Source organism: Erpetoichthys calabaricus, chromosome 15 (genome assembly GCF_900747795.2).
Source record: "Erpetoichthys calabaricus chromosome 15, fErpCal1.3, whole genome shotgun sequence".
Taxonomy (NCBI): domain Eukaryota; kingdom Metazoa; phylum Chordata; class Cladistia; order Polypteriformes; family Polypteridae; genus Erpetoichthys; species Erpetoichthys calabaricus.
Genome location: NC_041408.2, coordinates 13,063,226 through 13,090,855, shown reverse-complemented (window position 1 = coordinate 13,090,855; position 27,630 = coordinate 13,063,226). Strand labels below are relative to the sequence as shown.

At 38.0% G+C, this 27,630-nt stretch overlaps 2 protein-coding genes across 2 annotated transcripts in view; one reads left to right on the top strand and one right to left on the bottom strand.

Annotated features, from left to right (window-relative positions):
- pex3 (peroxisomal biogenesis factor 3) overlaps nucleotides 1-110 on the bottom strand; it is a 30,366-nt gene extending 30,256 nt beyond the window's left edge. Inside the window, exon 1 of the mRNA XM_051919531.1 lies at nucleotides 14-110. The gene's annotated coding sequence lies outside the window, so the exon portion shown is untranslated. The remainder of the gene's footprint in view (nucleotides 1-13) is intronic.
- adat2 (adenosine deaminase tRNA specific 2) lies at nucleotides 59-27,339 on the top strand. The gene is made up of 7 exons (XM_051919535.1): nucleotides 59-213; nucleotides 6,577-6,725; nucleotides 12,291-12,395; nucleotides 12,726-12,876; nucleotides 18,717-18,823; nucleotides 23,523-23,595; nucleotides 25,941-27,339. Exons 2-7 carry the CDS (start codon nucleotides 6,636-6,638, stop codon nucleotides 26,018-26,020), a joined length of 606 nt encoding a protein of 201 aa, XP_051775495.1. The 5' UTR covers nucleotides 59-213; nucleotides 6,577-6,635; the 3' UTR covers nucleotides 26,021-27,339.
- Nucleotides 27,340-27,630: the final 291 nt, after the last annotated feature.

The following is a 27,630-nucleotide window of genomic DNA, read 5'->3' as shown; positions in this document are numbered from 1 at the left end:
TATGCCTACTTACTGCGAGACCGGTCCCTCGGAAAATCTTCCCCACTTGCATGTTGTTCCACGTTGCAAACTTTCCTACGCTGGCTGCTCTGTTACGAGGGGAGACAGAGAGAGGGGGATAAAAAAACACGGCGGCGTCCTGGATCGAAGTGAACGAGGGATGATCAATGAGCTGCAGGGCACGTTAGAGAAGCGGCCAGGATCGTCGAAAAGGTACGTAGAGACGCGGAGAACCTGACATTACAGTTTTGAGGCGTGACATTAAAGCGCCGGGTATCCCGAGTGGGGAAAGTTACGGATGAGCTTCTACTAGCTCTGGACTCGAGAGAGGTTTTCCTTTTTTAAGATATGGCTATCAAGAACAAAATGTCGTTATCCTATGCGTTTAGTCTATTTAGCAATGAGCATTAAAAACTGTTAACAAAACATCTCTGTTTTCTGTCGGCTTATTCCGTGGAGATATTGATTGAGACGTCGTTCTTCAGAGAAGTACCATATTACTGTTGGTAGTTTGCTATGGAGGCTTAATCCGGCCATTTAAAAATAAAGAAACAAATAAAATATTATTGGATCATTCTGAAAACGCCTTGCCTGCTGCTACTGTGAATAGTAATACACACAACTGTTTTAATGGAGAGATTAAATACGCGTGTAGCTTGTAATCGAGTGACAACAATTCAGCAAAAGTTATCGGTATGTACTGAGTTTTAATCACGTTAACGTTTTGTAAGTTTAGTGAAGATGTTTTAGCATAGACGGAATGATAGTGCAGAGCTAGCAGACGTGCCTTACAGCACTGGGGTCTGCTAAGAGTTTACAATGGCCTCCATGTGATTCTGTAGAATGATTCGAATCAGTGAGTGTGCTTAAACCTGCAATTTCTCTGTTATTTGCGTCTCATTATTATCAGCAAGAATAAAGAAAAGATGCATGAGCAGGAACTGCAAACCTCATAGCCACTGCCTTTATGGTTCAGGTCATCATGAGCAGGGGACACATCCACTTACCGCAAGTTAAGTGTTTATCTGTATATCACAACTAACATATATGTCTTTTTTATCTATCAATTATATAGTGCCTCTATATCAATATTTATCGCCTTTCATGTCTCTCTATCTATCTGTCTATCATGTGCCTCCATATCCATATCTATCTATTGTATAGTGCCTCCATATCTATATCTATATTTTATATAGTGCCTCCATATCTATCTATCTATCTATCTATCTATCTATCTATCTATCTATCTATCTATCTATCTATCTATCTATCATATAGTGCCTTTCATATCTATCTATTGTAAATGAAGCAAAAAGGCAGGGAAATGATTGTTGTGCTCTCACAGGCTCTCCCATTTAATTTTGATGTTGGTCAGGCAAAAGTAAATTTTGACTATGCACAAAGAACAATTGGCGTTTCACGGAAGTTTTGAAAATAAATTTTGAGGCGCAAAGCTCTGTGTCCCTCTAAAGTTGGTCCCCAATGAATGCACACTTCCACTGGGACTTTCTGTTATATACTAGGGTAACCAGAAGGGACATGGCTTTGGCTGGCAGGAGAGTGATGGCAGTGGTCTTCCTGGAACAAATGTTAGTGGGGCATCATACTGAATTTTTACCTGTATTTGCTAAGCACAGACCTGGAAAACTCTCACTCTCTCTCTGTCTTTTATGTGGCTCTCTTATCTGTCTGTTATTGCAAAGGTCTGAGTGATTTATTAACAATAGATGATGTTACCACTACAGTCATTAGTCTGGATCAGCCCTGGAATGAATAATGGTTTCAATAATTTTGTAGCTCTTCTTCAAACCAGGGCGGCACAGTGGCGCAGTGGGTAGTGCTGCTGCCTCGCAGTTGGGGGACCTGGGTTCGCTTCCCGGGTCATCCCTGCGTGGAGTTTGCATGTTCTCCCCGTGTCTGCGTGGATTTCCTCCGGGCGCTCCGGTTTCCTCCCACAGTCCAGAGACATGCAGGTTAGGTGGATTGGCGACTCTAAATTGGCCCTAGTGTGTGCTTGGTGTGTTTGTGTGTGTCCTGTGGTGGGTTGGCACCCTGCCCGGGATTGGTTTCTGCCTTGTGCCCTGTGTTGGCTGGGATTGGCTCCAGCAGACCCCCGTGACCCTGTGTTCGGATTCAGCGGGTTGGAAAATGGAGGGATGGATGGATGGATTCTTCAAACCATAGGGCAGAATAGCACATCTTGGGAGGATACTAAGTCTGTTACTCTTTAATTCATTAGGGAACATACAGCAGGCTCCTCAGATACCCATCAGGAATTGTAATAGACAGTGGGTATCCCATAAGTACTTTTTCAGGGTTACCCATCAGTGTCTCTGCCCCCAATCCTTGAAGCACCGTGAAAACAGGAGGTAACTAATGGACAAGGGCTCAACTGGCAGGTAGTGCTGGACGATTCACAAATGATTTGTTCTTTTTTGAATGACTCTTTTTAGTGAGTCATATGAATCGATTTGAGAGCACAAAGGAATTGATTCAATTAAGTGCAACAGGAGAGCTGTAGTGCATGCGTCATGTTGTCATCGTCGTAAGTTTCACTGTTAGAGAGATGTTTAAAGTGTATGTGTAAGTACTGCCCATCTGGTTTGTAATCATGCAATAAACTAGTCACACAGAATTAAACCTTATAAAAATATGATTTTGCGAACAAGGTGTATGATTCTGATTCATCTGACGTGTGAACTGAATCATTGCCCAATAACGAGTTACACAATTCTCATTTACTTATGATTCTGTTAACGTTTTTTTCTTATTTTAATTATGCATTTTACCTGTGGTGTCAAACTTTGTGGACTGAAATAGGACAACATCATATAAATTATCAGCGCGTTAAATAAGTAATTTATCCAAGTGGCAGTGTATCTGTGTGTCAATCTGGCTGCTATGTCTCTGTTATATGCCATTTAATATGGGATTCGTAAAAGCATTGCAAATGTTTGTCATGCACCATTTGTTGAAATGAGAAATGCAATGCATTTTATTACCACACTAGCAAAATACCTGCGCTTCGCAGCGGAGAAGTAGTGTGTTAAAGAGGTTATGTAAACATATATATACATAAACATATATATACATATCTACATATACACATATCTACATATACATATATATACATATACACATCCACATATATATATATATATATATATATATATATATCTATAATAATAAAAGGCAAAGTCCTCACTGACTGACTGACTCACTCACTCACTCACTGACTGACTCATCACTAATTCTCCAACTTCCCGTGTAGGTGGAAGGCTGAAATTTGGCAGGCTCATTCCTTACAGCTTACTTACAAAAGTTAGGCAGGTTTCATTTCGAAATTCAAAGCGTAATGGTCATAACTGGAACATATTTTTTGTCCATACACTGTAATGGAGGAGGCGGAGTCACGTATCGCGTCATCACGCCTCCTACGTAATCACGTGAACTAAAAACAAGGAAGAGATTTACAGCACGAGTCACACGCGGGAACGAAGGTAAATGACGTTAATTTTTGACTGTCTTTTAATACTGTGTAAGCATACATATTAACACATGTGCAATTAAACGTGTGCATTTACGGGGTGATTTCTCAGGCTTAAAAGCTCACCTTTTATCAAACGCGGGAACAAAGGTAACTGACGTTGTTCACTGTCTTTTAATACTGTGTAACCATACATATTAACACATGTGCAATTAAACGTGTGCATTTATGGGGTGATTTCTCAGGCTTAAAAGCTCGCCTTTTACTAAAAAGGTAAATGCAACACTCATAACAATGACAACACAATTACATTGACAATCATGTTACGTTATTTTTAAAATGTTTCCTTTACTTTTTCATAACCTCTTTAACACACTACTTCTCCGCTGCGAAGCGCGGGTATTTTGCTAGTATATATATATATCTGAAGCCGTGCAAGCACACTCTTGAGAATGCAACGTATAGTTGTACAGAAGAAAAGCAATCTTGCCTCAAATGAATGGCAACCTTTTGTAGGTCTATGAAGTTAATTTAAACTTTAGGTTTACACGGTGCTTTCTTTCCGAAGTACCTGCACTCATGAATATGTCTGTATGTGTCAGTCGGTCAAATCCACGCGCTTCGCACCGGCGAAGTACCGCTTTTAAATTTTTATTAAGAAGAAAATAAAACGTTTTTAAATTGAGGGAAAATATACTAATAACAGTTTGTTAAGGATCTGTTTTTTTGTGAAGCTGCCTTTACTCGAGTGATCACTTCGACCTGACTTGGTGGCCAAGTATAAGCGTTACCTGGAAGTAACCACCCATACAATCAGATTGTGAATCAGACTACGAATGCCGTGAATGTAATTACACACTCACTGCACTTGCTTACGGTAATCGAACCTCGGACGTCAGCGCTAGAGGGGCTTAGCAGCGGTGAAGTATTGCTTTTAAATTTTAATTAAGAACAAAAGAAAACCTCAGAGGTTCGATTCCCGAAAGGGAGTGAAGAGAGTGTCCAGTTACCTAGCAGGTAACGCATATGGTTGGAAAGCAAGTGACGTAACATCAGCCACGGTGCCTTCAGTTGTGAGAAGCAGATCATAGAATGATTGAAAATAGTTTTGCATTTACCTTTTTAGTAAAAGGCGAGCTTTTAAGCCTGAGAAATCACCCCGTAAATGCACACGTTTAATTGCACATGTGTTAATATGTATGCTTACACAGTATTAAAAGACAGTGAACAACGTCATTTACCTTCGTTCCCGCGTTTGACTCGTGCTGTAAATCTCTTCCTTGTTTTTAGTTCACGTGATTACGTAGGAGGCGTGATGACGCGATACGTGACTCCGCCTCCTCCATTACAGTATATGGACAAAAAATATGTTCCAGTTATGACCATTACGCGTAGAATTTCGAAATGAAACCTGCCTAACTTTTGTAAGTAAGCTGTAAGGAATGAGCCTGCCAAATTTCAGCCTTCCACCTACACGGGAAGTTCGAGAATTAGTGATGAGTGAGTCAGTCAGTCAGTCAATCAGTCAGTCAGTCAGTGAGTCAGTGAGGGCTTTGCCTTTTATTAATATGTATAGATATGCATTACAAAACACACTCCAATAGAAGGTGCACTGCAGACATTAATGCTGAATGTGCTGAGGTCTGCGATGATTACTTAAATTTCAACCTGTCTTAGATGGGTAGCACAGCTAGTTATATATAATATAAAAATGTATAAATGATTAAATTATATATACCGTATATACTCGCATTTAAGTTGTGCAGCGGATAAGTCGGGGCTTGATTTTACAGTATAATTTCCGGTATTTTATTATGTCGGTTGTATAAGTTGAATGCAGAATACTCACGCTATTGGTCCAAGAGATTACGATATGCTGGCGCCCACCTGAGAGAGTAACCACGGAGCACACGGCCTTTTTTTTTCTATGTATTGTGCCTACGTGACCACACGGTAATACCCGAACTATTCCCAAACAACGTTTGAACTGTTTTCTGTTTTGCGTATCTCACACCCTCATACACCCTTATCGTAAGAGCATCCCTTATCTACGATGGAGCATTCAATCAGAAGAAAATATGAAGCTGGTTTTAACTTAAAAGTCGTTGAAGTGGCAAAAGAAATTGGTAACTGCGCTGCTGCAACAAAATTCGATGCGTCTGAGAAGCTGGTGCAAGATTGGAGGAAGGAAGAAGATGTAAAAAAAATAAATATATAATTAAGTGTCTTATTTTTTAACTGGTGTATAAGTCGGGGTCTGATTTTATGATCGATTTTTTCGGGTTTCAAGGCCCGACTTATACGCGAGTATATACTGTATGCAAAAGTGGTCAGAGGTATCCACTCCCTTCTCAAATTCAAATCCTATTTATAAATGAAATGATCAGCATGAATCAAAAGAATGGACTCACTTAAATGGGTAGTTTGAAAGACTTGAATGTAAAATGACTCAAAGTGCCCATCACTACTGGCAGGAGGAAGTAAAGTCAGAAGATTGGAAAAGGAGTGGAAACTATTGTTAAATATCAATTGATGGTATGACAATGGATAAGTGGATCTACCACCCTACAGGTTGTTTAGTTAGGCCACAAGATGCAGATTTTTAAACCCTTGTGCTTATTATACCTTTTCCCTGCTCTCCTTAATTTTACTATCAGTTTACCTATTTTCTGTTATTACTTTGGTATGCTGTATTAATACTGTATTAATCCCAGAGGGGAAATTCTCTGTTTTCTTTGATCTCACTGGTCATCTTTTGTATTTGGAATCAGCTCTTGAACATCCTATGAAGTTCACAGTACTGTATTACAGTATATGCAGTCAGGTTATGGCAATTTTGTAGTAAAGCACATAAATCCTGGACTGGACGCCAGCCAAGCTTTAATAAACATAACTTTTGTGTTGTTTGTATCAGAGCTTCATAATTCAAAACAGCCGATGAGGATTTCTTTTTTTTTGATAACTATAAGAGAGACAAAACTTCCATTTTCAAGGGGAACTCTAAGCAACTTATAAGCAATAATAGTTTGTGATCTTCTCTGTTTTATATGTTCAAAATACTTACGACTGCCCTTTTTTTCTTTTAGCAGGATTCCAAGGAGGTGACATTTGGCTTCTATGGATTGCCTTTTATCCTAGCAAGCTGCAGATGGGTACCGAGGGCGGTGGGTCACATGAGGCCGTTTTTCACCCCTCTACACAGGAAATAGAATTATGGATGCAAAAGGCATTTGATATGGTAAGAACCCCATCTCATGTTTTAGGCTGATTTTCCTCTTTAACTTCTAGGGTTAATTCCCTGTGTTTCATTTTACTGATGCTACTTTCCTAGTACTGTGTAGTAGTACAAGGGAGTCAATGACACCACACTCCCGGCAGGCTGATTTTCATTTACCACTCAATCAAACCACATGTTTTGGGCGGTGGGAGAAACCTGAGGAGAACATTTACACTCCAGATTGAACAGAATACCACTTCCACCTCCCACTGGTAACGAGACAGAGGTCCAGGTGTGAGGTGACAGTCCTGCCTCTTGTGCCACCATCATGCCTTTTACATTTTGTGTGGTATGATAATGGATTTTAGAATGTTCAGTGTATTTCAGTTAATGTCATGTTTATTTGAAGTCAATTATTGCTGTGTTTAAAAATATGAAAGTGACTTTTAGAATGGTTTACAGTCACATTTTAGTTGTTTAGCAGGATTAGGGGATTTGAGATCTGAAGAAATGTCACTTCTGGCATTATGTCATCCGTCCATCAATTTTATAATGTGTTTATCTAGTCCAGGATCACGGGGCACTGGAGTCTGTTCCAGCAGCATTGAAGGATAAGTTCAGTATTTTTCAAGCCTTTTTTTCTTCACAATCATGGTATATATTAATTTGCCACTTAAAACTGTGATGTAAAGTGAGCATTTTATACGAATTTTAAAAATACATAGTGCGTTCTTTCAGTTTACAAAGAGGTTCAAGGGTACCAAGGTCAATAGGTGAATGAAAAAGTCTTAAGAACTTCTCAAATACTCTGTGTCCACTTTGAAGTAGCAAAGGTTTTGCTTTAAGAATACGTTCCTTTGTGTTTATGAGGCATCCTTATGATAATGAAAGGAAACTGGAAATAATTAGTTCATTATAGATTTTTGGAACTATTTTTCTAGAGGCAAGAATACATTTCCTGTGACATCATCTGCTCACAGTCACCATTGTGGGTGGAGTTTAGAGAAATAAGGAAGTTGATTAGCATGAAAGCAGACATGTGTTTGAAGCTGCTTAGAGTAATTTTGTATTTTGAGAAAATGGTTAGAAAATGAGCATATCCAGGATATAAACATGAACATAAAAATCGGAGATGTGCTCCCTTCGATTTTCTTGTATACCGAGATAGAGGAACAGGTCATCAGTTACGCAGTGTTTCTCAAATATCATATCTGTTTGTTTCTTATCACAACTACTTGATAATATTGATACACATTCATTCATCTTTATTTATAATTAAACTTTATATTAACTAGGGGGCCCCCTGCTCGCTTCACTTGCCAACCCAGACCTGCGCTACGTGCCGTTGTGAAGAGTGGAGCTGAACACACTCCAAGGAGATGCGGTCACTCCTCTGAAACCCCTCTTAAATGGTGATACAATAGGAAACAAATACAGTTTTTTTTTTTTTCCTCCTTTTTTCTCGATCAGCTGCTGGCTTGCTGCTGCCGTGCCGAGTGATCTGCAGCTCATGCGGCGCTTCAAACAGTTAAAAGCCGGTACAGCAGCTGTCCTTTTGTCTTTCTGTCTTGTCTCTCTTCTCCCCCAGACATCCTCAAACACTATGCAATTTTCTTTTCACTGTTCCGTTATTTCACCGAATAATATTTTCCGTTTGTTTGCGCTAATGCGATCTTAACTCTCATTTTTTTGAGACTTTCGAATTTTCCTACTTCCATTATCTCTAACCCACTCTGCATGTATATCACGCCAACGTTTTGGAATTCTTTACGATGTTCTACTTTGTCTTTTTTCCGGCCTCGGGCGTGGTTAAATTTCTTGGTACAAAGTCTTTGCGGGACGGTCTGATTATTACTTTCCTTATTTTCAGAATTTGCACATAGATTATTTTTGTTCTTTTTTGCTTTTTTTTTTTTTTTGCATTCTTTTCTCTCCAATGCTTTTGGGTCACTTTTCAACGTGCTGCTCTTTCTTCTTTGCTTAGTTGTTAACGTGTCATCTAGAACATAAAAAATTTTTAAGAGCTGAGAGCACAGGAAGTGTGTCTGCCAAAAGCATTCCAACAACTGAGATAAGATAACAACAATAAGATGCTGCAGATGTTCTATCAGACGGTTGTGGCGAGCGCCCTCTTCTACGCAATGGTGTGCTGGGGAGGCAGCATAAAGAAGAAGGACGCCTCACGCCTGGATAAACTGGTGAGGAAGGCAGGCTCTATTGTAGGCACGGAGCTGGACAGTTTGACATCTGTGGCAGAGCGACGGGCGCTGAGCAGGCTCCTGTCAATCATGGAGAATCCACTGCATCCACTGAACAGGATCCTCTCCAGACAGAGGAGCAGCGACAGACTGCTGTCACTGTCCTGCTCCACTGACAGACTGAGGAGATCGTTCCTCCCCCAAACTATGCGACTCTTCAGTTCCACCCGGGGTGGTTAAACGTTAACATTATTCAAAGTTATTGTCTGTTTTTACCTACATTTTTATTACTCTTTAATATTTTTTTTTGTATCAGTATGCAGCTGCTGGAGTATGTGAATTTCCCCTTGGGATTAATAAAGTATCTATCTATCTATCTATCTATCTATCTATCTATCTATCTATCTATCTATCTATCTATCTATCTATCTATCTATCTATCTATCTATCTATCTATCTATCTATCATATAGTGCCTTACAATTCTATCTATCTATCTATCTATCTATCTATCTATCTATCTATCTATCTATCTATCTATCTATCTATCTATCTATCTATCTATCTATCTATCTATCTATCTATCTATCTATCTATCTATCTATCTATCTATCTATTATATAGTGTCTTTCATATCTATCTATCTATCTATCTATCTATCTATCTATCTATCTATCTATCTATCTATCTATCTATCTATCTATCTATCTATCTATCTATCTATCTATCTATCTATCTATCTATCTATCTATCTATCTATCTATCTATCTATCTATCTATCTATCTATCTATATCACCGAGGTCTTCTTTGAAAATGGTTGTACGAAGGGCGTTGCGGGACTTGCTTTCAAAGGTTGTAAGTATGTGGGACATGAAAGTGTCTCTCTTCAATAGATCTTGTCTCGTCCCAAGATTGTTTTTGTATAATAGAGAGAAATGATATTTTCGCACTTAGGGAGGTTGAAAACGGTGGTGGAATTTTTTCATGATTACATATGCATTACCTAGATTATGTGCAAAGTAAAAAGAGTTAGTCACCTAAAACATAGAAAAAGTGTTAGTATTATATAATATTTGTTGCAATAAATTGATTTAGGTAAAACTGCGTTTAGCTGCATTTAATTATAATAATGATGGCAGAAATAAAAAAAAAATCATAAAATTAAATGTATTACCAGGAACACAATGGGGATGTAGCAGCTTATTATTCTCATTACATATTTACATGGCATGTTCAATGTTTACACGTTATTGTTATACTGATGATGTATAAATTAAAATAAAATTAATAATAGTTATTGAAAGAATATGCATTATATTGAATACAGTTTTTAATATTATGTACACATTTATATTTCCATGATACAAAAAATTTGGATGGTTATTTAAATAAAGTACTACTTCCGGTTGAGTAATTTTTCTCAAATTTTCATATCTGTTTGCTTTTTATCATTACAAATATCAATACAAAATGTGAATCGTCTATCTGTAATTATAACCATAGTTTACTTGAAAATTCGTGGAAGTATTCAGTTAAAGTACCACTTCCAGTCGCCAGAAGTAGACCAAAAGTTGGTAGGATTCCTTATTTTTGATATAAAGCAGGTGTACAAAATCTCATTGACCAGGTGAAAGTGTTTTTAAGTTATCTTGTTTATTCACAGACGGACATAATTTCAGAAATGGTATTTTCGGACTCAGGAAGGTCTAAAACATCAAGATTCATCAAAATCTCAAGGTCGATTTTTTTCATGTTTCCTATACGTTCTCTATACTACTTGTGAATTTCCCCTTGGGATTAATAAAGTATCTATTATGTATAAGAGAAAGTAAAAAACAAAGTATTTACAGTTTCCACTGACTTTTTTGAGGTGATTGCGATACCTTCAAAGTTATGGCTTGTAGCGCATCAGTTGGATGTGAACACTCAGATAGAAGACCTACTGAAAGCAGATCTAAAAGTTTATAGCACTCATTTCTCCGTGGACGAGTACTTACAGATGAAGAGGGAAAAAAAAATCCGATCTTAACATCAGTAGGCTTTATGCCCTAAGAACCAAGTTACCCAAACTGTTCTATAACATTTCAGTAATTATTTACTGCTCTGATGCTGAACTTTCTGATCATAAAATAGGTCATTACAACAGCAATTGACGAGAAGAACTCATAATTGCAGAATTACGGTATTTGAGGGTTCCTCTAGAGTGCCTCTTTCTCTTGCACGATTTGGCTCAAAAACTAATCAGCACATCTTCATCTCATTACAGGCGTAAATTTCGAGTTTGGTATTTTTCCGTCCAGCTGTTTTAGCTCTAGACCATCTTCAAGAAGAGTAACACACAGGCACTCACAGACAGACACACACCCATCATCAAGATATCAATGTTTTCAGTATCAGGGGACCCTAAAATGTTGAGATCCGTTGAAAATCGGGGATCGAAATTTTTGACGAATCTTAACCTTTCGCTCCTACCTCACTAGATGATGGGTTATGAAGGGTACAAAGCAATAAATGTGTTCCTGATCCCCATTATTAAAGCCAACTGCAGTTCCAGACGTATATCTGGTGAGTCATTTTTTGCAGTTGCAAGTGAAGCAGGCTGAAACATACAGCCGTAGAATATTAATAATGGAAATATCATTTAATAGCAAACTGAATTGAGCGACAAGATAGAACATTCGGTACTGGTTCAGTTTCACAGATCTCGCACCATGGGTTTGAACTGTGTGCCTGGTTGTTGTCCATGTGGAGTTTGCATATTCTCCCAGACTTTGCTTAGCATAAGAAAACTATAAAGATAATTTGAAATGGTGATTCCAGGTTGCGTGTGTATAAAGTGTGTGTGTTTCACATGTCCCTTTGATGGGCTATGGCCCATTTCTTGCCTTTCGCACAGTTCTGCAGAGGCAGAGAAAATCAGCAAGATGAGGTTCAGAGCCAGTTTTCTTTTAAAATGACTGAATCTTTCAAATAGTTTATTTTTTTTTTATTCCTTTCTAAAGTAACATAGATGCACTATTTTGCAATTTGTGTGATCTCAAAATGTTGATTAATATTCAATACCAAAGTTATCCTTAAGTGCAATGCAGGAGCCAACACCAGAGAGGATAAATTACATGCACAAACATTGGCACTCCTTCATATGGTCTTAATTTAGAACTGCCTATTAATACACACATTTTTCGATTGTGAGATAATAATAATAATAAAAAAAAAATCAAGGTATTCTCAGGACCCAGGGGTTGTTGAGAGGATTAGGTGTACAAGTTTCACACAGACAGTGACCAGCCCAGGTTTTCAAACAAGGACCTGCAACAAGGCCTTTTTGCCACCTTTTCTCACAATGTGTTCTCTTCTTTTCATCTTTATTTCTTTTTTTTTTTTTTAGGCTAAAAATGCTTTAGACAATGGTGAAGTACCAGTTGGATGCTTTATGGTGTATAACAATAACATTCTGGGCAGAGGAAGAAATGAAGTCAATGAAACTAAAAATGTAGGTGAATTTCTGTGTATTTTTCAGTTCTTTTTATAAACTAAAATGACACAATTCCATACTAACATTCTTACCGTTTCACTGAATAAATAAACTGTGTACTCTGTTTTGGCTAAAAAAAATGGAAAAATACAAAATGTTTATGATTACTGAATGCCTTACAAAGTAAAAAAAAATAAAGATCTTGAAAGCATATTAAAAATGGTTGAAGTAGTACGCAATGTGGTTTAGTGGCAGCTCACAAATGTGTAATCCAGAAGTTGTTCTGTTGACTCACTGTGACATTGAGCAAGGCAGTGTTACTCGTCTTTTTGTATTTACTGTTTTCAGGCAACTCGACATGCTGAAATGGTGGCCATCGATCAGGTACTGGACTGGTGTCGTCATAATAATAAAGACCCAGCTGATGTTTTCCGGAGCACCGTTTTATATGTCACAGTGGAGCCATGCATCATGTGCGCTGGAGCTCTTCGTTTACTGAGTATCTTCACTATTAATATTATAACATTGCTACAAATTCAATTATTCTGATGATTGACAGGTGGAGGAATGTCATAATGCATGTGAAGCACACATTGGTCGTGGCTGCAGTCAATTCTGCAAAGCAGAATATTTGAATTACGCTGGTGCCGTTTGTCATTAGACAACTAGTTTCGGGTGTTTATTCATTAGTCGTGTAGCTTTTTACCTTCTTTCCCATTCCTTTTGCCATATTCTCCCTGAATTCCTTTCAATTCATTTACTGATCTGACTTGTTCCAAAACCTTTGATGTATTTTAATTCAGCAGATGTCTACTTTTGCTATCTATGCCCTATTTTCCAACATAGCAGATTTGTTGTTATTTTTATATTTAGGTATTGAAGTGTACTTACATCAGTGCATAAAATACAGTGCATCCGGAAAGTATTCACAGCGCATCACTTTTTCCACATTTTGTTATGTTACAGCCTTATTCCAAAATGGATTAAATTCATTTTTTTCCTCAGAATTCTACACACAACACCCCATAATGACAACGTGAAAAAATTTACTTGAGATTTTTGCAAATTTATTAAAAATAAAAAAACTGAGAAAGCACATGTACATAAGTATTCACAGCCTTTGCCATGAAGCTCAAAATTGAGCTCAGGTGCATCCTCTTTCCCCTGATCATCCTTGAGATGTTTCTGCAGCTTCATTGGAGTCCACCTGTGGTAAATTCAGTTGAGTGGACATGATTTGGAAAGGCACACACCTGTCTATATGAGGTCCTACAGTTGACAGTTCATGTCAGAGCACAAACCAAGCATGAAGTCAAAGGAATTGTCTGTAGCCCTCCGAGACAGGATTGTCTTGAGGCACAAATCTGGGGAAGGTTACAGAAAAATTTCTGCTGCTTTGAAGGTCCTAATGAGCACAGTGGCCTCCATCATCCGTAAGTGGAAGAAGTTCGAAACCACCAGGACTCTTCCTAGAGCTGGCCGGCCATCTAAACTGAGCGATCAGGGGAGAAGGGCCTTAGTCAGGGAGGTGACCAAGAACCTGATGGTCACTCTGTCAGAGCTCCAGAGGTCCTCTGTGGAGAGAGGAGAACCTTCCAGAAGGACAACCATCTCTACAGCAATCCACCAATCAGGCCTGTATGGTAGAGTGGCCAGACGGAAGCCATTTCTTAGTAAAAGGCACATGGCAGCCCGCCTGGAGTTTGCCAAAAGGCACCTGAAGGGCTCTCAGACCATGAGAAAGAAAATTCTCTGGTCTGATGAGACAAAGTTTGAACTCTTTGGTGTGAATGCCAGGCGTCACGTTTGGAGGAAACCAGGCACCGCTCATCACCAGGCCAATACCATCCCTACAGTGAAGCATGGTGGTGGCAGAATCATGCTGTGGGGATGTTTTTCAGTGGCAGGGACTGGGAGACTAGTCAGGATAAAGGGAAAGATGACTGCAGCAATGTACAGAGACATCCTGGATGAGAACCTGCTCCAGAGCGCTCTTGACCTCAGACTGGGGCGACGGTTCATCTTTCAGCAGGACAACGACCCTAAGCACACAGCCAAGATATCAAAGGAGTGGCTTCAGGACAACTCTGTGAATGTCCTTGAGTGGCCCAGCCAGAGCCCAGACTTGAATCTGATTGAACATCTCTGGAGAGATCTTAAAATGGCTGTGCACCGACGCTTCCCATCCAACCTGATGGAGCTTTGAGAGGTGCTGCAAAGAGGAATGGGCGAAACTAGCCAAGGATAGGTGTGCCAAGCTTGTGACATGAGGCTGTAATTACTGCCAAAGGTGCATCGACAAAGTATTGAGCAAAGGCTGCGAATACTTATGTACATGGGATTTATCAGTTTTTTTATTTTTAATAAATTTGCAAAAACCTCAAGTAAACTTTTTTTCACATTGTCATTATGGGGTGTTGTGTGTAGAATTCTGAGGAAAAAAATGAATTGAATCCATTTTGGAATAAGGCTGTAACATAACAAAAGGTGGAAAAAGTGATGCGTTGTGAATACTTTCCGGATGCACAGTATATACGTATGATACACATGCTGTACACAGTTTACTGAAATACACAGCAACCATTTAGGGGGCACTGCAGCCTGAAAGTGTTGATTTTGCAAGTGGGCATTGCATGATCAGTACACCACAGTAGGAGGGCATTTAGTTTTACATCCCAGCATCAAAGGGCACCGATTCTTCATTAGCCCATGATGTGCAGAATGAGCTCACAATGATTACAAATATGTGAACAAGACTAAATAAACCTGAGCAAAGCTGGCACACCTTTGTAGAGCAATAATCAAATACAACAGTTGATTTACTCACAGGGTAATATCCTGATTGAACATGGCAGCTTCAAGGAAAAAACAAATATTTCCTTTTAAGTATGACCTTCTACATAAGCAGATATGATTAAATGAAAGTTGTGTGGAATAACTTTGCACTTCTTTAACAACAGAACTTTAAAAATGTCTGGAGTAAAAATCTCACCGGCTACGTTCTCTTCACTGCTACATTTTCGTTTTAAGGACGCAGACGTTAGTCCCCATTTTCGCCTTTCATCCACACTGCCCTGTCGTTTTTAACTCCCCAGCAACGGAAACTTTTGAAAACACTCTTCAGAGGCGTATACTTCTGAAAACGCTGGCTTAGTGTAGTAGTGTGGATCAGTGAGAACATAGATTTTTAAAAATGTAACATCTTATTGCACTCTGATTTGTTATTGCTTACTACATGGTCCGTCACTGATTTGATCCTGCTTATTACATCTTCTCATTCCTTAATTAGTCACCCTTCGTATGAAGAAAACCATATTCCAACATAATATTCCGGAGAGAAGTTGCTTTCCATTGCACTTGTTGTGTTGCTTACCTGTGTCTATGCAAATTACATTTTGTACAGTTTGAATGCTGCATGTATGTGCAACAGGCAAATAGTATGTCAAGTCCTTACAGTTTTCAGATTACACTACATCCAGGGGCTGGCAGCAATACCGTCCTTTCAAGGATCTTTCCACCAATTTGCATTAGCCCAGTGAGGGCAAGCGTTTGCAACATGTGCGTATTCAGTCATGTTAGATGCTTTCGTTAATGATATGAAAATGCTAGTCTAGATGAGGATCATTTTTGCTTAAAAATGTTATTAAATAAAAACATAGTAGTGTGGCCACATACTATAAAGAAACCGATTACTCTAATTATAACATACAACAGCCAAAGACAAATACAGTACAATACACCTTTTCAGTCTGATTGGCTGGAAAAACACCTTCAGCTACTACTGATGATTTGCTCCAATGTTAAATTGTACTTTGTTGGAAAGAGGGGCTAGGAATTATAAATATCCAATAGAACCCAGGCCTATTATGTCTTCATTACTGAGGGTGTTACCAGCACCATCTAATAACTGTGTAACTGTGTAGTTTTCAGATAGCAGTTGATACATTTCATAGCATTCACTTACGGCATGATAATTATGTGTAACTAATAGTATGTGTGTTTATACATTACATGCAAATGATGTAAGGTTGATTACTGTTATTGTGTTATAGTTGTAAATTTGTGTAAACTGCTCTAAAAAGATTGCTATACATGTCAAATTACGTTACAACGAAGTATTTTTACGGTCCTGACCGTTTCCCCGTAAGACAGAGTCTATAAAAATCTTGTTACTACGAAATACATTCAGTAGATACTTTCATTACAACGAAGTGACCATGAAATGCCTGAATGAATCATCCACAGAGCAGTTAGTTCTGTGGTCGCAGCTCAGTTGTGCACAATGATCCCCGAACAGAAACTTTGTACATTTTTCTCTCTTTTAACTTTCCTCATACTGTTTTTTTGCTGTACAGTGGAACCTCGGTTCACGACCATAACTCGTTCCAAAACTCTGGTCATAAACCGATTTGGTCGTGAACCAAAGCAATTTCCCCCATAGGATTGAATGTAAATACAATTAATCCATTCCGGACCTTACGAACTGTATGTAAATATATATATTTTTTAATTTTTAAGCACAAATATAGTTAATTATACCATAGAATGCACAGTGTAATAGTAAACTAAATGTAAAAACATTGAACAACACTGAGAAATCTTTGAACAACAGAGAAAACTAACACTGCAATAGTTCACGCTATAGTGCTAGGAACCGCTGGCTAAAAACACTTTTTTTTTTTTTAAAATGAGTTTTAAGCACAGGGGAGACAAAAAAAGAACATTTGAAAAATCCATAATTTAATAAACCACCAAGAAAAGTAACATTGCAACAATGCAGGCTACGAACTGATCGCTGTAAACAGAACTGAAAACAAAAACAAGCCTTCTCTACCTTATGCGTCCCTCCCTCCCTCCCTCTCTCTCTCTTACGCGCGCCTCTGTGTGTGTGCGCGTGTGTCTCCTTTTCGCGAGCCTGGAGCGCCTGTTTGTGTGTCTCTGCAGTATGCGCCTCTCTCTCGGGTCTGTCTCTCTCGTGCTGCCTGTGTGTGTGCGCGGCTCTCTCTCTCTCTCACACTGCCTGTGTGTGTGCGCGGCTCTCTCTCTCTCGCAGTGCCACTGTGTGTGTGTGTGTGTGTGTGTGTGTGTGTGTGTGTGTGTGTGTGTGTGTGTGTGCGCGGCTCTCTCTCTCGTGCTGCCTCTGTGTGTGTGTGTGTGTGTGTGTGTGTGTGTGTCGCGCTCTCTCTCTCTCGCTCGCTCGCTCGCTGCACAGGAAATGCACAGGGAGAGACTGAACATGTACAAACCGAAAGGGAACCTGGCTTGTTCGTATACCGAGTGTGTGGTCGTGAACTGAGGCAAAAGTTTGGCAAACTTTTTGGTTGTAAACCGATTTGTACGTGTACCGAGACGTTCGTGAACCGAGGTTCCACTGTATTTGTTTTCTGTGGTTTTCAGTGATACCTTTTGCTTATTGCTCTTCAACATTTGAAAAACATCCATTGGAATTTAACTCATCGTCACCCTCCTATAGAAATGGCAGACACGAAAAAACGACAACAGCTGACATTAGAAAAAAAAAAACTTGACGTTTTTGTGGCTCTCAATTCCAGCATTTCGGAATTCGAAATTTTGCCAGCGACACTGTCAACTTTCTTGAAAGGCGGAGCAAAAAAAATAGAGGGAAAATCTCGGTTGTACACCTTGGGCCTCAGCGCAAACATATGAGAAGTGTTGCATCTGAAGCAGTTTTTATGTGGTTCAGTGATGCTCGTTCAAGAAACATTCCTATTAGTGGGCCACTCATTCAAGAAAAGGCAAAGTCACTGTTGTGAGGTTTTTAAACTCTTGGGACCTCCCCCAACGGGACGATATGCCAAAGACTATCCTGAAGCGCGATCACTGCGTCTGTGGAAGACTGTTTATCCGTTTATCCTCACAGCACTGCCAATTCAACTCCGAAAAGATCTCAATGGGTGATTTGGGCATCATTTGAACCCTGAAAGTGTGTTATCGTAAGGAAATGCTGAGAAGAATTCTCGTCAGCATAACTTGTAGACAGGAGATGAAAATTAACGTGAAAGAAGCTATTAAAATGATTGCAAATGCCTGGACGCAAGTTAAAGAAAGCACTACAGCGACCAATTCAGAATCTCATCACAACTAAATATTTTTTGTTAAAGAAAGTACTACAGCGACCAATTCAGAATCTCATCACAACTAAATATTTTTTAGGTCCCTGGCACTTCGTTGTAACGGAATTTGACCTGTATAAGAATAACGTGAAGTGTACTGATGCCCAGTATTCTTTTAACATAAACGTGATTTGACCCCAGGATTTTTATTTGTATACAGCTTTATTTCTCACAAGACTCTCATATGACCTTAACCCTCAAACATATATTGCTTTGGTTGTGTATGGCTGCAAAAACGAAAGATTCGGAGGATGTGGCTCTGTTCTCAACATACCTGCAGACCATTTGCCACACACTGGGGCTCCTTTTAAGGTAAGCTAACATAGAACGCTTATGGGTGTCTATTTAAAAAAAAAAAAAAAAAAAAACAATGCAGGAGATTGATTTGCAGTGTCTATGGTGTTTCCTGTTAGTTGCTGGAAGAGGGAGAACCCAATGAGGAGGTATAAGTACAGGACCATATGTGCTCATTATCAGTAACTGGGGTCCCGACAGAATGTGTACAGCCAAAGTATTGGGATAAAGGAAATATATTGTTTCTTTTTTGATATTGGAATGGCAAGTGAGCAAATAGTCCGCTCCACCTGTTAGGTATTGACCGCAAGAGGCCGAGATGGAGTTACTATTTTCTGTATTATCTTTCTCGCCTACATGCAAGTGTATCTGACTAATATGTTTTAATAGAAAACTAAAGATGGAAAGCAAAACGGTGCTTAATACAGAATTATTCAGAACCCAGAGTAATGCGTGTAGGGAGTGCCATGACATGGTATTCTATTTATATAATGCTTATTTGACACTCTATTCTATTTATATTATACTTATTTGTTTAGGAGACTATCCAGAGAACAGTTGTACAATTGTTTCAAAATCTCATTTTGCGCACTGGCATGTCAAGCATTTCACTCAGGGTGAGGGTAACTCTGTGATTCATTTTGAGAAATGAGCTGATAATCTTGTGGTCTACATTGTCTACTTATGTTCTTTGTCATTTGAGAAATGTTGTCATTATGCACTTAGAAACTGTTTTTGAGTCACATGTATAATCCAGCTAGACAGCTGCGTTTTTTTTTTTTTTTCTTTTCAGTCAGCACTGTACTGTGAAATTCACTTCAATTTACTCTCATTAAGCTTTCTTCCACTTATGAGCACAGAGTGCTATACAGTTATTACAATTATAGGATGAAAAAATAAAATAAACATAAGAATAAGGTTGAAACTTAGAGAAACATCATACAGTATATCTAAAAATACGGACATACACATACAGTGCATCCAGAAAGTATTCACAGCGCATCACTTTTTCCACATTTTGTTATGTTACAGCCTTATTCCAAAATGGATTAAATTAATTTTTTTCCTCAGAATTCTACACACAACACCCCATAATGACAAAGTGAAAAAAGTTTACTTGAGGTTTTTGCAAATTTATTAAAAATAAAAAAACTGAGAAATCCCATGTACATAAGTATTCACAGCCTTTGTTCAATACTTTGTCAATGCCCCTTTGGCAGCAATTCCAGCCTCAAGTCTTTTTGAATATGATGCCACAAGCTTGGCACACCTATCCTTGGCCAGTTTCACCCATTCCTCTTTGCAGCACCTCTCAAGCTCCATCAGGTTGGATGGGAAGCGTCGGTGCACAGCCATTTTAAGATCTCTCCAGAGATGTTCAATCGGATTCAAGTCTGGGCTCTGGCTGGGCCATTCAAGGACATTCACAGAGTTGTCCTGAAGCCACTCCTTTGATATCTTGGCTGTGTGCTTGGGGTCGTTGTCCTGCTGAAAGATGAACCGTCGCCCCAGTCTGAGGTCAAGAGCGCTCTGGAGCAGGTTTTCATCCAGGATGTCTCTGTACATTGCTGCAGTCATCTTTCCCTTTATCCTGACTAGTCTCCCAGTCCCTGCCACTGAAAAACATCCCCACAGCATGATGCTGCCACCACCATGCTTCACTGTATGGATGGTATTGGCCTGGTGATGAGTGGTGCCTGGTTTCCTCCAAACGTGACGGCTGGCATTCACACCAACGAGTTCAATCTTTGTCTCATCAGACCAGAGAATTTTCTTTCTCATGGTCGGAGAGTCCTTCAGGTGCCTTTTGGCAAACTCCAGGTGGGCTGCCATGTGCCTTTTACTAAGGAGTGGCTTCCGTCTGGCCACTCTACCATACAGGCCTGATTGGTGGATTGCTGCAGAGATGGTTGTCCTTCTGGAAGGTTCTCCTCTCTCCACAGAGGACCTCTGGAGCTCTGACAGAGTGACCATCATGTTCTTGGTCACCTCCCTGACTAAGGCCCTTCTCCCCCGATCGCTCAGTTCAGATGGCTGGCCAGCTCTAGGAAGAGTCCTGGTGGTTTCGAACTTCTTCCACTTACGGATGATGGAGGCCACTGTGCTCATTGGGACCTTCAAAGCAGCAGACATTTTTCTGTAACCTTCCCCAGATTTGTGCCTCGAGACAATCCTGTCTTGGAGGTCTACAGACAATTCCTTTGACTTCATGCTTGGTTTGTGCTCTGACATGAACTGTCAACTGTGGGACCTTATATAGACAGGTGTGTGCCTTTCCAAATCATGTCCAGTCAACTGAATTTACCACAGGTGGACTCCAATGAAGCTGCAGAAACATCTCAAGGATGATCAGGGGAAACAGGATGCACCTGAGCTCAATTTTGAGCTTCATGGCAAAGGCTGTGAATACTTATGTACATGTGCTTTCTCAATTTTTATTATTTTTAATAAATCTGCAAAAACCTCAAGTAAACTTTTTTCACGTTGTCATTATGGCGGTGTTGTGTGTAGAATTCTGAGGAAAAAAATTAATTTAATCCATTTTGGAATAAGGCTGTAACATAACAAAATGTGGAACAAGTCATGCGCTGTGAATACTTTCCGGATGCACTGTATAGAAAGGTGGGTTTATGTCCAAAGGGCAACCAAATTCTGAAATGGATTCTGTAAGAAAATAACAGCTTCATTTGGATAGAAGATGTATGAAAACATGTCCATCATATATGATGATGCATGCCAAGTGCCATCATGGACACAGAGAATGGGGAAGACTTAGAAATGGCAAAAGCAAAAACTATTTATGCAATTATTTGAAAAGCAATATAAGAGAGCAGAATGAAACAACCAGTTGCATGCTGTGCTAAAATAATGAATCTTCAGCTATGATTGAAATGCTGAAACTGGTGGGACGTTTCTAATATGATAAGAGTTGGATACCCTATAGCAAAAGGTTCAGTTTCCTGCAATAGTCTTATTTATCTTTGGAATGTTAAATGAAAACTTCACCCCAAATTTTTTTTATCCTGTTACATATCCTGCATTTTTTTATATTGATGTCTGTGTAAAATGTTTAATCTTATGTTTTCCTAGAGAACAGAGATAACAAATTTCCTTCAATGGGGACCCATGTTTAATAACAGCAGGCACTATCAAAACATCCACAAAAAAAAATCTTGACTTATTTGTCCCACAAATTAGGTATCTAGTTGTAAGCTTGCAATATCCCAAGCACTTAATTTCCCATTGGGATTAATAAAGTATCTATCTATCTATCTATCTATCTATCTATCTATCTATCTATCTATCTATCTATCTATCTATCTATCTATCTATCTATCTATCTATCTATCTATTATATAGTGTCTTTCATATCTATCTATCTATCTATCTATCTATCTATCTATCTATCTATCTATCTATCTATCTATCTATCTATCTATCTATCTATCTATCTATCACTGTATAGTGCCTTTAATATCTATCTATCTATCTATCTATCTATCTATCTATCTATCTATCTATCTATCTATCTATCTATCTATCTATCTATCTATCTATCTATCTATCTATCTATCTATCTATCTATCTATCTATCTATCTATCTATCTATCTATCTATCTATCTATCTATCTATCTATCTATCTATCTATCTATCTATCTATCTATCTATTAAATACACCATTTCTGGGAAAACCAAAAACCAAAATGGGTTTGAGCTTTTGATTTGTCCTCTCACTTGTTGGTCATTATATTTATATTCAAAGTCCCAGTTTTTCATTGTGAAACTGCAGCAATGAATTACCCTCTGCTTGTTGAAGTTCCTTGTATGCAAAAATATGAGGCATACTTTCCACAAGGTAAAATTTTAACTCGCTTTTCATTAACTTTTAATCTGTAATTGTACTCCTCTCTCAGACCAACCCCCTGCATAAAAGAGCCACGGTATTCAGTGAATGAGCTGTTATCAGGGAGGACTTCTGACCAATGAATGGATTTTCAGTTCAAAAACTCGGTCTTGGTGTAGCAGAGACACAAACACAGAGCAAACAAGAACAAAACAAACACAGAACACGACAAAAACAAAATGCCATTCAAAGCTTGTAGTGAAACATTTATTACTAAAAGGTCAAAAATTTTAAATCAGACTTAAATTTTAAAAAAAAAAAATCCTTTTCTTTTAAGTATCCACAATCTTGCATGACGTCCAAAATTTAGAAACAGCCTATAAATCATCACACAGTGCGACCTCTGAAGCTGTGCCCCTAGTGGCCGTATCATGCGTCATGGCAGCAAGACCACAGATTGGTGATGTGTACAGTAAAACAAAATGTCACCACAATAAAATAAAAACATAATTATTAAAGATATTAACATAAGTCCAGAAAGACATTATTGTAAAACAGATCATACAGCAAGATTCCGTGATATTGCAAACCACAAAATACTCTGTACTAAAATAGTTTGAATCAGAGAGGATTTTCTGAAATTGGTCCATTTAACAATATTTTAGCCAAAAAATGTGCTTGGGATGTTGTGAGCATATAGCTGGATACCTGACAAGTGTATAATGTGACACGAAAAATTTGACATTTTGCTTTGAGCAGTTTGTGTTAATCCTCCTAAGATAAAATTTGGGGTAAGAGTGATTTGAATCCTTAAGATCCTTTTGTTCTTTCTTAACTGGTAATTAAGATTGTTTTTAATTCCTTTTTATAAGTGTATCTCTGGCTATAGATCAGAAGAAGCAGTGGAGCTCTTAAAAATGTTCTACAAACAAGAGAACCCAAACGGTATGTTATATCTTTTCCTTAACTGTAAGGGTTCATTCACACCTTCGCGTTTTTATAGTGTTTTAGCGCTATACCAAATCTCTCCTAAACCTCTTGTAAAATTATTTGCCTTTATTTTCAATTACATTATTCACACCTTAGCATTTTAGCAGTGAACTGTTTAGAAAACTCCTATATCCAGCAGTTTGAGTGTTTTCTGCCAAACGCTTGTTCTCAATGTTAATGTCTTGACAAGACAGGCGTAAATGAGGCTCAATGAAGCTAGACAAATAATGAAATGCAAGTGTCATTGAGCACGCGTCTGCATCAGCCTTCTAGTGACAGATATTCATGGAGAGGTCAAGTACGAGTGGAACTTGCAGTCAAGTGACAAGAAATGAACAAAAGTTAGAGTTTATGTTAGGTCAAAGTTTATCAAGTTTACTACGGATCTTTTAACATAGACAGAATGATAGCGCCCGTTCTGCCTGTGCATTTCTAGACTAATTGGTATTAGTGTGTGTACTTAACTGCAAATGGGTACCCGTCTTAAAACTGAATTCTAGAAATGTTTAAGTAACATTTCTAAATTAAGAGTATCCGTTTAGTCCTTCATATATTGTGAAGTAAACAACACAAATCCACTTTTTCCATTCGCAACCAGAGCCTCAGGGTATGAACATTGGGTGCTGCACCACACGATCTTATCTATCTATCTATCTATCTATCTATCTATCTATCTATCTATCTATCTATCTATCTATCTATCTATCTATCTATCTGTCTGTCTGTCTGTCTGTCTGTCTGTCTGTCTGTCTGTCTGTCTGTCTGTCATATAGTGCCTTTCACATCTATCATATAGTGCCTTTCACATCTATCTATCTATCTATCTTATAGTGCCTTTCACATCTATCTATCTATCTATCTATCTTATAGTGCCTTTCACATCTATCTATCTATCTATCATATAGTGCCTTTCACATCTATCATATAGTGCCTTTCATATCTATCTATCTATCTATCTATCTATCTATCTATCTATCTATCTATCTATCTATCTATCTATCTATCTATCTATCTATCTTATAGTGCCTTTCACATCTATCTATCTGTCTGTCTGTCTGTCTGTCTGTCTGTCTATCATATAGTGCCTTTCACATCTATCATATAGTGCCTTTCACATCTATCTATCTATCTATCTATCTATCTATCTATCTATCTATCTATCTATCTATCTATCTATCTATCTATCTATCTATCTTATAGTGCCTTTCACATCTATCTATCTTATAGTGCCTTTCACATCTATCTGTCTATCTATCTATCTATCTATCTATCTATCTATCTATCTATCTATCTATCTATCTATCTATCTATCTATCTATCTATCTATCTATCTATCTATCTATCTATCTATCTAATCCTGCCAACTATTCTATCTATCTAATCCTGCCAACTACGCTATCTATCTATCTATCTATCTATCTATCTATCTATCTATCTATCTATCTATCTATCTATCTATCTATCTATCTATCTATCTATCTATCTATCTATCTATCTATCTATCTATCTATCTATCTATCTATCTATCTATCACACCAGAACACCTCTCAACCCACAGAATGATAAAAGCAAATGAAGATCCCTGCAAAATGCTTCTTTGAAAACACTTCAAAAACGCTGGAAACTACAGTAAATATGTCAAGAAAAAAATCTTGAAAAATGGAATTAAAGAGCTTGAAAAGTAAAAAACAAATGCTGCTTGCAACACTCAAGTGTGAAAGGGCCCTAACTCCACCAACAGCATGTCTACAGCAACAAAACAAAATTAGTAAAATATATTTAGTAATATTGAATAGTTATCAACTAATGCTGACTTTTGTGCGTAACAATGTCTTGTGTAATCTTACAAAACACATAAACAAAAAAAAAACCCCAAAAAGGAAAAACAAGGACATTGCCATCTATGATGAACCCTGCAATAGAGTAGGATACGTGGAAATTCAGAAGCTTTTTACCTTTTCATATTCAACCATGTTATATTTTGATTTTTTTTTTTGGTGAATTTTAGAATTTTTGTAGATTTATAAATATATACAGATGTCTTATGTTGCAGTGGAGCTGAATTCTTAGTCTTGTATTAATTAAGTTCACTGCTTTGTGAAGTCTTTGCTGGGTGAAAGATTTCACTAATTATTACTATTTTGCCAAGGCAACAGTGCACTTTGTCAGTTAGTGAACACTTGAATCAGTTCAAGCTTGCAAAAAGCAAATACCATTAAAAATACAAACACAATAATAGAGTTCTTAGGACCTTTTTCCCAGTTCCAGCTTGACATTTTTTAAATTTCATTCTTATGCAGCTCCCAAATCCAAGGTTAGGAAGAAGACTGACGATGCATCACCAGAAGGAGGCGCCATTGACTCAGAAATGCAATCATGAAGGACATTTGAAGTAAAAGAGAGCAAACTTTATTAGGCTTGTGGGCTTCTAGAGAAACTGGACTCATCTGCTTAATCCTAAGTAAAGATATTTTAATGCATTGTTTTTTTATTGCTTTGAAAAGGAAATGCATAGTTCAAAGTTATATAGTTTGTAGCTTTTAAGAGAAGAGAGACCACAAAAACTTTTGTTTTCCTTTCTCCAAACTTAATATTGAGTTCTAACTGGAATTAGTTGTTTTCTAAACTGTATATCATTTTTATTTTGTTGTTACATGGGGGGCAGAGAACATTGTGTGCTGTAAATTATGTGGGCAAGAAGAAAGGAAATATAATAGTTTATTTTTATGTAATTCATCCTAAAAACCATAGTTATTACAGTCATCTGTTTATGTCTCTCCTTTATGTGTTTGTTTCTAGTTTTACATTTTAGCAGTAGACCACGTACTGCATTTTTATCTGTATATATTTTTAAAACTAAAGTTAATGGAAATTATTTTATCCATAGTGACATTTTATAGGAGGATAACATTTTTGAAATAATGAAAAATGTATATTTTTTTGTTAGTCAAGAACTTTCTATGCATATTTAATTGAACGCCTAAAAAACTGTTTCTTGTGCTTTGCTTTGTATTCTTATCACTTGCCTCTTTGTCAAGTGTTGATCATTAGCCCCACCCATTCTATCACTCTGTCATCAGCCCCACCCACTTTATTCATCTATCTTTAACCCCACCCTCTATCTTTAGCTATCATTTTATTAGCAGCCCCAAACACTTTAGGAATTTATTATTAGCTCCACCCACTTTATTAATTTAGCTGCCCGAGTCTTTCCTCAACAAAAAGTGTTTTGTTGCTAATTTCTTTTTTATTTGTCGAAAATGCTGATTTCAGATCAATAAAAGACTTTTAACTAGCCGTGACAGTTGATATTGCATTGTTTCAGATGTATTGATTTACGTAACTGATATTCATATTTGTTAGACTTTTTCTTGCACAGTTTTGGGTACTGTGCACTGTTTCACAACCCCAAAAATTTCACTGCACTTTGTACATATGACAACAGGGGTGGACCAATTGTCAATGCATGTGATAGTCTAGTGGGCTACCAGGTTTGCAAAGCCGCTAGGCCCGGAACGCTTTCTGGTAGCCCAGCTTTATATACAGGGTGGAGGTTACCAGCAGCTTTATACAGCTTTTTTATAAAGTTTTTTTGTACACGGGTGCATGACACTCTTACCACAATATAAACACAGCATCTTAGAAGAGAATATTTTTAAGAAATAGATGATTTTTAAAGGATTATGTCATGTTGATCTGTACACAAAAATCTAATATCAAAAATTAACTGAAATACTACATAAATATTGTATTTACATTTTTTTTTCCAGACATAATTTAAACCCACCAATTAGTCTCTCTGTCAAAAACATCAACTGTTTAACCTCCAGGGTTATTCTGAAGTGCAGTATACAGTAATCCCTCCTCGATCGCGGGGGTTGCGTTCCAGACCCCCCCGCAAAAGGTGAAAATCCGCGAAGTAGAAACCGTATGTTTATATGGTTATTTTTATATTGTCACGCTTGGGTCACAGAAACACAGGAGGTTGTA